This window comes from Callorhinus ursinus, unplaced genomic scaffold, assembly GCF_003265705.2.
Source record: "Callorhinus ursinus isolate GAN/ISIS: 27379988/994484 unplaced genomic scaffold, GSC_fseal_2.0 scaffold11, whole genome shotgun sequence".
In the NCBI taxonomy this organism is placed as follows: domain Eukaryota; kingdom Metazoa; phylum Chordata; class Mammalia; order Carnivora; family Otariidae; genus Callorhinus; species Callorhinus ursinus.
This window is the reverse complement of record NW_027397073.1, coordinates 30688995-30702629: the sequence shown is the minus strand read 5'-3', so window position 1 is coordinate 30702629 and position 13635 is coordinate 30688995. Positions and strand designations below refer to the sequence as shown.

The following is a 13635-nucleotide window of genomic DNA, read 5'->3' as shown; positions in this document are numbered from 1 at the left end:
CTACCTCAGAGTCAGATGAAATACTGCATGTGAAGTGTTTTGCACAGAGTATTCATTTAATAACACTGGCTTTTATTTTTTAGGAATCATTCTCATATAATAACTAGAACTTTTCTAGTTATTAAATAAAAATTCTAGTTATTCTTATTAGGAATCAGCTGTGACTTTAAATATGAAATAAAGGAAAATTCTTCTCTCTGGAAATTGCAGATCAATTGAAGTAGTACTTGGCAGAAGTATAAGGAATTGCTATAGGAAAGGAGACATTTTGGAAGATCTTTATTTTGCCAGTGATTGACATGGTTCCTGTTCTTGTATAGGCATTGAAATGGTATGGGAGAATGTTACTATAATCCCACCTTGGTATATCCATTTAAAAATAAGTAACAGGGATAAAGTGAAGAAGATTATTAATAAATATGCCCCATTTTAAATTTTATACAGTAGTTCTAGCTTTGAAATGCAAAAGAAAATAGGGGCGCCTAGCTGGCTCCAAAGAGCATGCGACTCTTGATCTCGGTTGTGGGTTCGAGCCCCATATGGGGTGTAGAGATTATGTAAATAAAACTTTAGAAAAAAAAAAAGAAAAGCAAAAAAAAAAAGCATACTTTTTTTTATTTGCGCAACCTAGCAAATTCATTTTTACTTTTTTTTTTTTTTAAAAAAAAAAAAAACTGAAGCAACAAGGAAAGGGTGATAAAGAGTATATAGCAAAAACAATAAACTTCGCTCAAAAGAATAATAATATTCAGAACTTCTTGTAAGTTATGAATTACTTCTTTGTCATAGAAATAGTTCATAATATATTGTAACAACATCTGTATCAATCTGATGCTGTCTCTTCAAATTGAGTCTTTTTTTTTTTCCATTCAAAAGACTAATCTACTCTGACCTTGTAGGTTCAGGATAAATTCCGACTAGACCTGTCTGATGAAGAGGCGGTACATTACATGCAGAGTCTGATCGATGAAAGTGTCCATGCTCTCTTTGCTGCAGTGGTAGAACAGATTCACAAGTTTGCCCAGGTAAGTTCTCTGAAGGCAGTGCAATTGATCACAGCTTTTCCGTGTCCTACCCCAGAGTCCTCAGAGAGCCATGCTTTTCTCCTGCTAATGATGTCTTTGCGTTTTATCAAGCCTTTTTGACATCAGCCAGCTGATGTGAATGTGTTGCATACATTATTAACTCTAAAACATCCCACTTAAATTTTCAGTTGTAAACTAAATTGTGGAGTGTCAGCATAGGTGTATGTGTCCTTTGTAGTCAGTGGTGATTGTAAATCATTCCTGAGAATGATCTTGGGTCTAACGGAGGCCTTAGCAAGTGAGACTTGAACACTTTTTGGGTTTTGACAAATAGTGAAGTGCTAGGAAAGGAGTTTAGAAGCTGAAAAAAGCTGTGCATACCACACACTGAAAAGGTCTATCTGTAGACTTACTGTTAGTAGAGTCTTGCATGCAAATGTCTGAGGGAGACCTTTTCACACTAGCCTATGATGGTAAACCTCAGGCTTAAAACCTGGTTTAATTGTGAATTTCATAATGAGGATGATTATGAAAATGGTAAGCAAACAGAAAAATTAGACCTCTTTCCCTCCCACACACTCACACTCTTCTCCTTGCACACTCCTTCCTGATTTTGCATATTCTGTTAATAATTTTACTAATTACGCAAGCTCAAAGCCTGTCTGCTTTGCCTTCTCCTTCACCTAGTACCACTGTCACCAAGCCTTGTCAGTCTTTTTAGTTTAACCATTTCTTTAATTATCCTTTTCGATCATTTTCTGACTACTAATATTTTAATCCATTTTTTGTTCTTTAATATATCTTGGGTAACTAAAACCCTTTATAATTCTTCTGTTTTAGTTTTTTTTTCTTCTAAGCATTTTTTATCCTTCTAAATATCCCAGTCAGATATATTTTCACAAAATAATGTTTTACTTTGTCCTTTTCATTTTTTTAAATTTCAGTGTGCACAATGTTTCCCCATTGCCTAACGGTAAAGTCCAGTCTGTGGCAGCCCAAGGCCTTCCAGAATATTGTATACCAACCTACTTTCCAAGGTGTTTCCCTGTTACTCTCTCTGAATATTTTGTTCTTTTCTGTCTCTGTGATTAACTTGCAGCTGCCGTTTCTTCAGCATAGACATCCATCTTCTTAACAATGAATCTTTGGTAAACTTCTGCTTACCAAATCCAAGCTGTCCTCCAAGATCTATTCTTAATGCCACTTTGATTGATCTTCCTCTGGATATTTATAGTACTTTTACCTTTATTATGAGTTGCACTTATATTTTGCTTTCTATTATAGATACTTGAGGATACTTGTCTTATAACTCCTAAAATACAAACTTCTTGAAGACGAGGCTATATCTGTTACTCACCTATTAGCACAGTGTCTTATCTACTTAAAAAATATCCAAGGGACATAAACGAGTTTCTTCCTGTAAATGTTAGCTTATCCTCTTTTTCTGCCTTAACAAAAATTTTCTTCTCCCAGAACACCAATTTGGGTCAAATTTTATTGCAAGGGTCTGCTTCCCAGGTTATTAAATCCTAACCAGTCACTTCTCAAGAGAATAAACCATCCCAGATGGTACATGATTTGTCTAGCTAATGGTAGATCTGAGTTTCCATATAGCACAGCAGAGTGTTTTGGAGCAATAGGGGACAGAAACCCAGAATGGGATAATGACTTCGCTAATGTCATGTGACTAACAAGGGACAGAACCAAGACTTGAACCCAAATCTTTTGACTCCCATATCCAGTATTTTTGAAATTCGTTCTCTTGTCAGTGTCTTGCATACCGCTATATGATGAGTTACTGAAACTTTCCCTGGCACAGCCCTCACAATCCAGGTACTTTCTCTCTCCCTTTTTGTATGTACACCCTTTTTTTTTTCTTTTTTAAAACTCAAATAGTTGTAACATGCTTGAGCTTAGAAACTTTTAACTTCTCTGTCTGCATTTCCTTCAGAGTTGGTTATTTATATTTCATTTTGCTCTATCCTTATCTATAGCTGAACAAATTTCTCTCCTTCAGGAGTTTTCCTTCCTGCATACTTCAGGTTTCTCAGTTTCCTGGGCATTTACCATATAATAGAGCTAAAACTCCACACTTAAAATTAATGCTGCTGCCTGACACCTCATTTCAGATTATCTGTAGCTGTTTAACAAACCTGAACTCACTAGCTTAAAAAACAGTAATGATTTATTACTTCTTATGATTGATTCTTCAGTCAGGATTTTAGCCAGAGCCCAGCCACATGGCTCTTTTGTTTCCTGTTATGTCAGGTGGGTTCACTCATTTAGCTGTGTTCAGCTGGGGATTGGGTTTGTCTGAAGGGTCCAAAAGGTTTCACACATCTACACTTTGGTGCTGCTCCAGACAGCCTGTGTCTGCTTCTCTCGCATTCCGGACTCTACCCAGGCCTGTCGTTCTCCTGCATGGCGATAGCTGCCCCCCAAGGAATGTGAAAGTGGGGGCAGCAGGCATCTTAGAGCCAGTCAGAAGGCCAGCCCCGACTCTCAGGGACAAGAGAAGTGTGTACTCTGGAGGAGAGGGATTAAGTGTGGCATCTTTGAAGACTTAACTGCCACACATCTAATACACTCTATCTTAAAGTTTGAGCTTTCAAGCAAGTTCTGTAAACATACTTGTGGTATACTTTATTTATTATTTATTTATTTTTTCAAAAGATTTTATTTACTTATTTGAGAGAGAGAAAGTGAGCGAGAGAGAGAGAGAGCAGGAGCAGGGGGAGGAGGAGAGGGAGAAACAGACTCACCACTGAGTAGGGAGCCCTATGTGGACCTTGATCCCAAGACCCTAGGATCATGACCTGAGCTGAAGGCAGCCGCTTAACTGCCTGAGGCACCCAGGCACCCCTGAACTAGTAGTATAGTTTAGTTTAGTTTTGAAATTGTGTTGTCAATTTGCAAGAGAGAGAGAGAGTGCCTGGGGCTGGGAGGGGAGGGGCAGGGGGAGAGGGAGAGAGAGAGAATCTAAAGCAGACTCCCTGCTGAGAAGGGAGCCTGATGTGGGGCTGGATCTCATGACCTCGAGGCCATGACCTGAGCTGGAATCAAGAGTTGGAGGCTTAACTGACTGAGCCACCCAGGTGCCCCAGAAGGACTATTTTTCTTAATTCCCTGTATGAAAAATAGAGGAGAGAAAAAGCTAGATAAAAGAGGGACCACATTCTTCTTTGGGGGAGGTAGTAACAGAGGGACCTTTCTTTACCAATGTCTCTGGGCTTCAGTTTCCACATCTGTAAAGTGATTGGTATTGAGATAAAAACTAATATAAATTTAATCTATTGTCAGAGATACACAAAGGTTAATTGCTTTCCATATATAAAGCTTATATTGACTATTGCAAAGACCGAAAATAAATGAAATCCCCAGCACTGATGGTTAAATTACAAAGGTTGTTTAGAACCAAGAGTTAATGCATGTACCTTTTCTATTCACAGAGAAAATATGAATATGGCCAATAAATTGGTAATAGAGGTGAATGTACTTTTAGACTTGGGAAAAATAATTTTATAAGCATGAACTAACAGAGGATTATATTTCTTGGAAAGAAATATTAAGGCTTTCTTGGGTTTCTGTTTTTTAGTTCTTCAGTAAAATGGTAGATAAGATGTAGAAATCCTGGATAAATAGTTACTGTAAATTACTTTGGCCTTCATTGTTAAAAACTCTTGGACTAGGATAGATTCTTGATAACAAAATAGTATTATTATCTAAAATCAAGGCCATAAAGGGGCGCCTGGGTGGTTCAGTTGGTTAAGCATCTGCCTTCGGCTTGGGTCATCAGGGTCCTGGGATTGAGTCCTGCATCGGGCCTCTCCCTCTGCCTGCCACTCCTCCTGCTTGTGCCCTCTCTCTCTCTGTCAAATAAATAAATAAAATCTTAAAAAAAAAATAAATAAAATCAAGGCCATGGCAGCATGAATATGAATTAAGAGCAAATATCTGCATGACTCCAGCAATGTAAAGACCACCAATGTCATCCTAGACAGGCTTAATACAGCATGAATATTTATGTAGACAAAATTTTATAGATCATATCTCAGCGCTCCATTTTACAATGAGAGATAATCGTGTCTGGAATAACAATAACCTTATTTATTTGAACTTTGTATTTCATACAGTGCTTCACTGTTTTTTAACATTATATAATCTTTACTATAACCACAAAAGTGAGTATTAACATTCTCCCTTCTTAGAGATTAGAGGGCTGAGCCACATAAAAAGTTGTTTCCTAGCTTAGCAAATTCAAAGTCTTTACCAGAATATCCCATGATATTCTACATCCTAAGAAATGAACTTGAAAATGCTCGTGCTGTCTTAGGGTTCCTTAGATATGTCACCTCTGCCTATACTCCTTAGCTGTGCCTGTAACTCTTGTGCAACTGAAACAGTATCAAAGCCAGAGTAACCCAAGGATGTTTAATGTCATTGGAATTTGTTTAGGCATTGAAGGTTACAAAAGATACTAAATATGGTTTTAACTTCATGTAAGTCTTTCCAGATTATGAAATTACAGCAGCATAGCTATTTTTCTTTTTAAAGATTTTATTATTTTATTTTAGAGATAGCAAGAAAGCAAGTGAGCATGGGGGGAGGGGCAGAGAGAGAGGGACAAGCAGAATCTGTGCTGAGCACAGAGCCCAATGCAGGGCTCGATTCCAGGACCCTGAGATCATGACCTGAGTCAAAATCAAGAATTGGATGATTGACTGAGCCATCCAGACACCCTGAAGCATGGCTATTTCTTAACTAATCTCTGAAGTTTATTTTCTCTTTGAAACTCACACTTCTAAATGCTGTATATTTTCTAAGTAGTGACTATATATTTTCTAAGTAATACTTAGAATAAATGACATGCACGTGCAAATCCAGATGACCAACATCTGTTTTATTTGGTCACTCGTAACATTTGTAATAAGGATGTATACTGCTAATTGATTTAGGCTAATTTTAGTGCATTCCTATTAATCACTGTGGATTGTAGGACAATTTTCTAAAAATGGAGGTAAACTGATACATGTTAACAAAAATTATACTTGTTTCAGCATAAAAGAAATTATAGTCTAAAAGAAGACTACAGAATTGCCACATACAACTGTTATGTTGCAATGGTGAAAAGACTCATTTTCTTCCATCATACCATTCCTTAGGAAGGGTAGAGATTAAACACTGCAATATCCATTGCCTAGCAACACCCACCTCTTAGTGATACAAATTTTCCACAGAAAAACACTTTTATTTGGGTCATTGTCTTTGAGATTGCATCATCAGAACTCTTGTCCCCACTGAAATGATCTTTAAAGGGCTTTCTAGTCTTGTCCGCACAGAAAGGTAGAGATCACTTAGTTTGGGTCACATACTGCTCTAAAACTAGCCTTTGGATGGTAATCTCTCATGCGACAGCCCACTTCTTTCCTGTTTCTGCTTTGCCCTGTCTTTCTCTCTCCACTGATTGATGATAAAGGGCTGGAGAGTGAGGTGTGGTTTCCATTCATCTTAGTACATATTAATCTAATTAACTAAATCTTGGTAGATTAACCAGGGTTAGAGATATATTTTTTGTAGACTGAGAGTTAAAACAATAAGAACAGGTGGCATTCAGAAAGTTTACCCAAGTTCCAGCTCAAGATACTGAGAACACGGTACTACTTTACATTTGGCAAGAATCCTTAATTAGCCCCCGTGGTGTTCAAGGGGGGAAAGCACAGGTCCAAGCAGAGGGGCACATGAATGTGCAGTCATATATTATGTGCCTTTGAGGAAAATTCAACTATATGTACTTGTGGTGATTTAAAAAAGAAAAAAAAAAAAAAAAAACAATGCAAGGAGACAAACAATGTGGTTATTCTGCCTGATGTTTTTCCTGAACAGCATATGTCCTAATAAATGTGAGAGGAGCTCCTTCAGGGATGTTTCAGATCCCAGGTGTCTCCCATGATATGACATCTTGCCATGCTGAATGTGATTCCAGTTATTGAGGATTCTCGTTTTTTTGTACAACAATGCTTCTAAGTGCAGGCCATCCATCTGCCCCATCTGCTGCTCAAAAAACCCAAGTTTTTTTGCATCAGTATTAAGGGAAAAGCTTCCTGTTCTGAACTTTTGGAGAGATGACTATATGTAATGTGTTGCCTTCTGACGGCTTTTTTTGAGTAATTTTATGTTCCTGTTTTACCTTTATGTGCTGACCCTAACACCTCAACCCCGTGTAGGATGTTTGCACTGTAACTACTCTACTCTCTGATCTACTTTGAGAGCGCATAGATGCAAAAGATGCCGTAGGAGAAGAGAATAGAGTGTCATTTCTGAGTTTATGTTATATGGACCTTATTTTACCATTAGGAATAAAAAACAGCAATGTAAAATATTTAATTGAACAAAACAAAAAAGTATTGAATTCTTTAGCCCAAGAGAAATTTTTCTTAAAAACCAAGCTTTTTTTTTTTTTTTGGAAATAATTTTCTAAAGATGTAGATGATTCCCAGACCAGTGGCTTAAATAAATATTATAATACTAGTATATCATACAAGAGTATTTTGTATCATTTTGTGTCCCAGATCTATTCCTAATTTATCTGAATTATCCTGGGAGGAATCAAAATTAACAACAACAAAAAAACAATAATAATAGTAATAATTGCAGCCTATTGAACATTTAGATGTGCCAGAAATTACATAAAGAGCTTTCTCTGCATCACCTTGTTTAATCCTCACTCCTTTGAAGTAGGTGTATCACCAGGCCTGTTTTACAGAAGAGAAAACGAAGGCTGAGATTAAATAACTCATGGTCTCAGAGCTAATAGAGGACAAAAGTCCAGATTCAGACCCAGACCCTAGGTTGTAGAAATAGACAGTAGTTTCTAAATCATGTTTTTCTTGATACATATATTTAAGCTTTAATTTATTAGAGATGAGTGGATTTTGGTGTGAGTAGCAAGTTTTAAAAAGTATACTTGTAAATTGAAAAAAATGATCTTTTAACTTTTCTCTCCTTAATGTTTCATCCGCCCCTCAAAAGAAAAAAAAAAAATCAGTTGTGCAAACAACCAAGAGAATGTGATATAAAAAGGAGCCATTGGGAACAGTTAGTCCCAGATAAATATGATAAATGTGGGATAACATTTATTTTGCACGTTGGCCACAAGCCAGTCTTGAATTTTATTGACGGCCACGTGCTCTCAGGTCACTCTGCAGTCCGCCAACGCTGCCGTGCGAGTAGCCGATAGAACCAGCCATGTTTAAAAACATCATACCGGCACTTGGGACATTACAAATGTTTTAAAGTCTACAGAGTAATTACTGTAATAGCAGCAGTCAGCAGAATGCCCCATAATTTTCAGCTAAAATGTCCTGCAGTTTATTTTTTATCTGTAGAAATTTAATTTCCTTGTCTTCTGTGGGGCAAGTTTTCAATCACAAGTGTAATCCACCGTAAGATTTGTCTGTTTGCTTCATTAACTGCTTTTAGGAAGGTTAGTTGTCATACTGTTGTTTTCCTGCCCCTCTGTTGTATCAGACTCTTATATAAATTCATCTGATGTACAGGGAGATGAACATTTTGGGACCGACTGCTACATAGTATTACTGATTTTTTTTTTCCCCGTGGACAGATGCTCAGAAGTATTCAGGCAATCTATTAGAGACCGTCTGTTCCATAGCAGTGTTTCTCCCACACATACAAACACGTATCCGCATGTGTGGTTTTCCTCGTTTCCAGGATATTTAGACTTCCTAGCATGTCTGTGAGGACCCTCCACAGTTTGGCACTAACCCGCATTTTCATCTTTCATCATCTTCCACCAGCCTACCAAAAGAGCCTTCTTTGTAGCTCTGCTCATTTACCCCCATGGCAATTTCTGATACCCAATATTTTCCCTCAGGCCCCCACAAACAGTCCACCTTCCCTCGTTGTCTGGAATGAGTTCCCTACGGAATGAGTTCCCTACCCATTGCCCAACTTTTGAATGTGCTTGTGTGTATATGAGTGGTGACTTTGTTTTTGTCTTCAGGCTTTTTTTGTCTCGAGTATCATGGGGACTTTCACAGAACCTGAGCCGTTCTGGCACATAGTAGGCACCAAATAAACGTATGTGATTTTATATAAGTGCCGGGGACCATTTGAGAAGTTTATTTTTATTTTCTCTGATGTTGTCACCGAGAAGATATTTAAACAGCTTCTTAAATCAGAAATTACATTCCTCTTAAAAGCATTAAAGCTGAATCTTACCATATTCTTGCTAGAAACACCACTTTAAATTGTATCAGATTAAAATCAGTCAACACCTTTCACATTTTTATACATATACGTGAATGTACACACACCCACAAATATTTGTCAGTGAGGGTTTTTTTTTTCCTTCATGTTTTTTTCTTAGAGTAATAATCACGGAAACAAAATTATGTTGCCCATGTCCAGCATTCTTATTTCCTCCAAGATACTGCCTATATATATATATATATATATATATATATATATATTTTATATACATATATATACATACATATATATAATACATATATATATGGCACATGAGTTATGGATGACTGAGTTATGTTCACCGAAACAATCAAGAGTTGTCCATCCTGGGCACCTGGGTGGCTCAGTTGGTTAAACGACTGCCTTTGGCTCAGGTCATGATCTCGGGGTCCTGGGATCAAGCCCTACATCGGGCTCCCCCTGCTCTGTGGGGCACCTGCTTCTCCCTCTCCCTCTGCCTGCCACTCCCCCTGCTTGTGTGCACTCTCTCTTCCTCTCTCTGTCAAATAAATAAAATCTTAAAAAAAAAAAAAAAAGAGTTGTCTGTACTGATAAAGTGGTGACTGGCAGCATCTGTACATGTTAAAGACAACCATTAACTGTTGCAGATTATTTTTGTATTATCTAGCTCTCAGAAGTAATGGGTAGCATTCTCTGAATTTCACTGAATGCTAATTTTGAGAGATAATGAAGAGAGGTGCAGTGTCACACATCTCTTTATAAGCAATATCTGAGGTAACTGTGAGGGTGCCTAACACAAAATAGGTACTAAAAACATTGGTTTCTTTCATTTCCCCTTGATATTTTAATATCAAACACTGTTAATGTGTTGGCCCCCACACAACTCTGGACTGGGCTTCCTTGTTCTTTCAAGAGTACTGTCTTTGATTTGATTCCATATCAGTTCTGGAATGAAGTGGGTGCACTCTGTGGAATAAGCTATAGCTTTTTAGTCACTAAAAATGTCATGCCAAGAACTAAGCATTTCTTAAAACTGTAAACTCTGTTGTTTGTTTTTCTTTGTGAAGTTGAAGTTAATTACTTTCTACTTGTTTATCTGTTTTTGATTTTTGTAGTACTGGAGAAAATGAAACTGGACTCGGCATCAGGATGTTTGGCTCTGTAAGAAAACTACTTTAGAAGCAACCTCTGTATAAGGAAGACTTCAGAGTAACAAGGAAGAGAACATTTGATCTTCAGGATACCATATATCCTAAATGTTACATGGTGCCTGAATTCAGTTTCTTTGGATGTCATTGCTTAAATATAGTCTTGAAGGGTTTGTTTTGAAATGCTATACACATATATTTTCAAATGTACACATTGTTAATAAGCTAAGAAGTGAGAGATTTATTCCAGGATCATGTACATATTATGAGAGTTCTGGAAGAATTTTATGTTGAAATAGTAAAACATTTTAGTCTTTGAGTTTGAAATGTCCTTTTTTTTTTTTTTTAAGTCATCTCCTCACATCAGGGCAGTAGTTATGAATTTGGATTGTCTCAGTCAAGAAGGCTTTTTTGGTTTGTCTCTCCCTCCCCCCTTTCCCTCTCTTTTTTCTCCCACTCATGTTTGTTTTTGCCTAAGCTGTAATACTTAAAGTTTTACCTATTGTGGCTCCTTCTTTTACAGTTCAGTAATTACTACATATTCTTCAAATAAGACAGTCATTTTCTCTCACTTTTAAATATATATCTTACTTGAAAACTATGCTTAGTTGACAATTCTCCTACCTTATAAGTACATAAAGCAGGATATGCACATGTAACCATCTGAATTACTGGCCAAAAGGTCATAATGACAGCAGCTTTCAGTGTTGAGCCCACGATATTTTTACATATACATGTAAGCATAAATTGTCTTTCTGCAATAAATACATTTTTGATGCAAACTTACTTTTCAAAAGGCTTTTGAAATACCTTTACTAGACCTGCTAATGTAATACATCCTTTCTGATTTAAGCAAAATGATTTCTTGTCTTTTAAGACTTTTAGTCCTGCTAATCTATCTAGCCTTTTTGCCTCATGGAACTTTGGGGAAAGGGCACATACGAAAACAGAAGAGCAACATAATAATAATCTTTACAAATTAATGTGTGGCATAGTCATGTGACTTTGTTTTGGAAGAAAAACAGTATCTCATTCTTTCAGTGCTGAATAAATGTTAAATATACAATGACAGAGAAGATTAGAAAGTTAAATTGAGGCACAGTTTCAGAGACTGCCATTAATTACAGTGTTTGTCACCACATTCTTGTCTTTGGGAGTTTGCCCCTTTAGAGTGGGCTTACCAGCTGGATAGCAAGCACATAATGAGGAGACGACCTAGAGGCACATGGAGTGTGGTTTGTGTAAAACATACATGCTGATTTGAGAACCAGAAAAGATGACAAGATCTCTTCAAATCATTGTAAGAGAGTTGGTGTCCAGATGAGCTGGAAGCTCCATCCTCTATCTTGCTTTTCCTGTGCTTGATGTGTTTATATCACTTCCTGCTGCCAGGAAGTTTTGAACGTGTCTGTATTCTCATTCTTGGAGTCCTATTTCTGCTGGCTCCAAAAAAATTTTCTCGAAATGGCCCTGTTGAAAGTGGCCAAACTCCTGAACTCTGACAATCCTTTTTTAAGATTTATTAATTCTTATTTGAGAGAGAGAAACAGCACATGCATGCGCGTGAGGAGGGAGGTGCAGAGGGAGAGAGAGTTCCAAGCGGACTTCATGCTGAGCGTGGAGCCTGACTCGGGGCTCGATTTCAGTACCCTGAGATCACGACCTGAGCTGAAATCAAGACTCCAGTGCCCAACCAACTGTGCTATCCAGGTGCCCCTCTTATAATTCTTTATAGTTTTTTTTAATTGGCACTTAATAAAGGTGGGTATTTTGTTATACTTGCAACTCCCATTTCAGAGGTTTGGCAAACTTTTTCTGTAAAGGGACAAGATAGTAAATATGTTAACCTTTGGAAAGCATATAATCTTCATTACAGCAACGATTCAACTCTGCTTTTAGAGGATAAAAGGCAGCCGGAGACAACACGTAAGCAAATGGGCTTGGCCAAATTTGACCTTCGGGCCTTAATCTGTTGACCCATTTGAACTAAGTGTAAGACAAAAAACTATCACCTTACTCATCTTTATAAACTCCACTGCACTTTGCATAGATAGTAGTATGTTTATAGTAGGTCTCTATGAATTATTTTGGACTAACATGAAATTCTATAAGGGCCAACACTGACAACTGTTAAGGAGAGTTGATCATGAATAACCTTGTATTTAGTGCAAACTTGGTAAGAATTATAAGGGAAACAAAGCTAAGAAGGAAGACGGGTATTGGGTGAGGAAAGAGTGTCTTTGAAGACGCCATGGTTTTGCTGAGAGCATTTTGGCTATGGGTGGTGAGCCTACATCAGAAAGAAAAGTGATTTATCGGTCTCAATTTCTATTGCTCAAAGCAACCTCTTTGCTTCTACTGTTTTCCCCAAACTGTTCAGAGATCTTTCTTTACAGTGTAGTCTGTATGTCTCTTTATTGTCATTGTCTTTCACATTCTGTCAGTGTTTGTTTTGACTTTGAGAAATGTGTTTGTGAGGACACGGTGCTTTAATTCAAAAGTGCAGGTACCATGGTCATGTACTATAAGTATTCAGAGTGAGATTTCTGAGAATAGGGGGGAGAAGATGTTGATCGCAGCCTCTGGGAGTAGGGCTGCAAAAGTGAGGAAAGAAGTAAAGTGTGATTCACATTCCTAAATAAAGCGTTGATAGCAACCCGATTTCTGCTATCCTCTATACACTAGGGTTAAATGTTCCCAGCTCATTTGTATTACAGAGTTTTCAGTTGAGTATGTATTGTACTAACAGCAGTCAATATTATTTATAAGGCCTTACTGTTACATATTAGGACTCTGCTAATTGCTTCATATGCTTTATCTCATTATTCTGTATAACGGTCCTATGAGATAGAATTGTGTCCCCGTTTTCCAGAATTTTAAGACAATTGAACCATCTGCCCAGAGCAGAGTTGGGATCCGAAGTTGAGTTACTCAGATTCCAGTGACCACAGTTTTGACCATCAAATTCTCCTGGCCTTCATTTCTCACTGAGTCAGTGGTGACAGCCCTGTCTTCTAGTATGTGCACGTGTGTGTATGTGGTCCATTAGACTTGAATACCCCCAAAACAGAATTCCATTTATTTGTTTGTTCATTCATTTATTGATTTATTGACTGTCATGAACAGGATTACCAAAGATAGAGGCAGTAATCAATAAAAGAAATTAAAAATTCCTGAGAAAGTAAATTGAAGTGAATTTCAAATTTATAAGAAATGGAGTTGTATCATCGTAC

At 37.4% G+C, this 13635-nt stretch overlaps 1 protein-coding gene across 1 annotated transcript in view; it reads left to right on the top strand.

Annotated features, from left to right (window-relative positions):
* Positions 1-11188, top strand: part of PIK3C3 (phosphatidylinositol 3-kinase catalytic subunit type 3) — a 132954-nt gene extending 121766 nt beyond the window's left edge. The window contains exons 24-25 of the mRNA XM_025886650.2: positions 900-1025; positions 10370-11188. Coding sequence (XP_025742435.1) covers positions 900-1025; positions 10370-10384 — 141 coding nt within the window. The 3' untranslated portion in view covers positions 10385-11188. The remainder of the gene's footprint in view (positions 1-899; positions 1026-10369) is intronic.
* The last annotated feature ends 2447 nt before the right edge of the window (positions 11189-13635 follow it).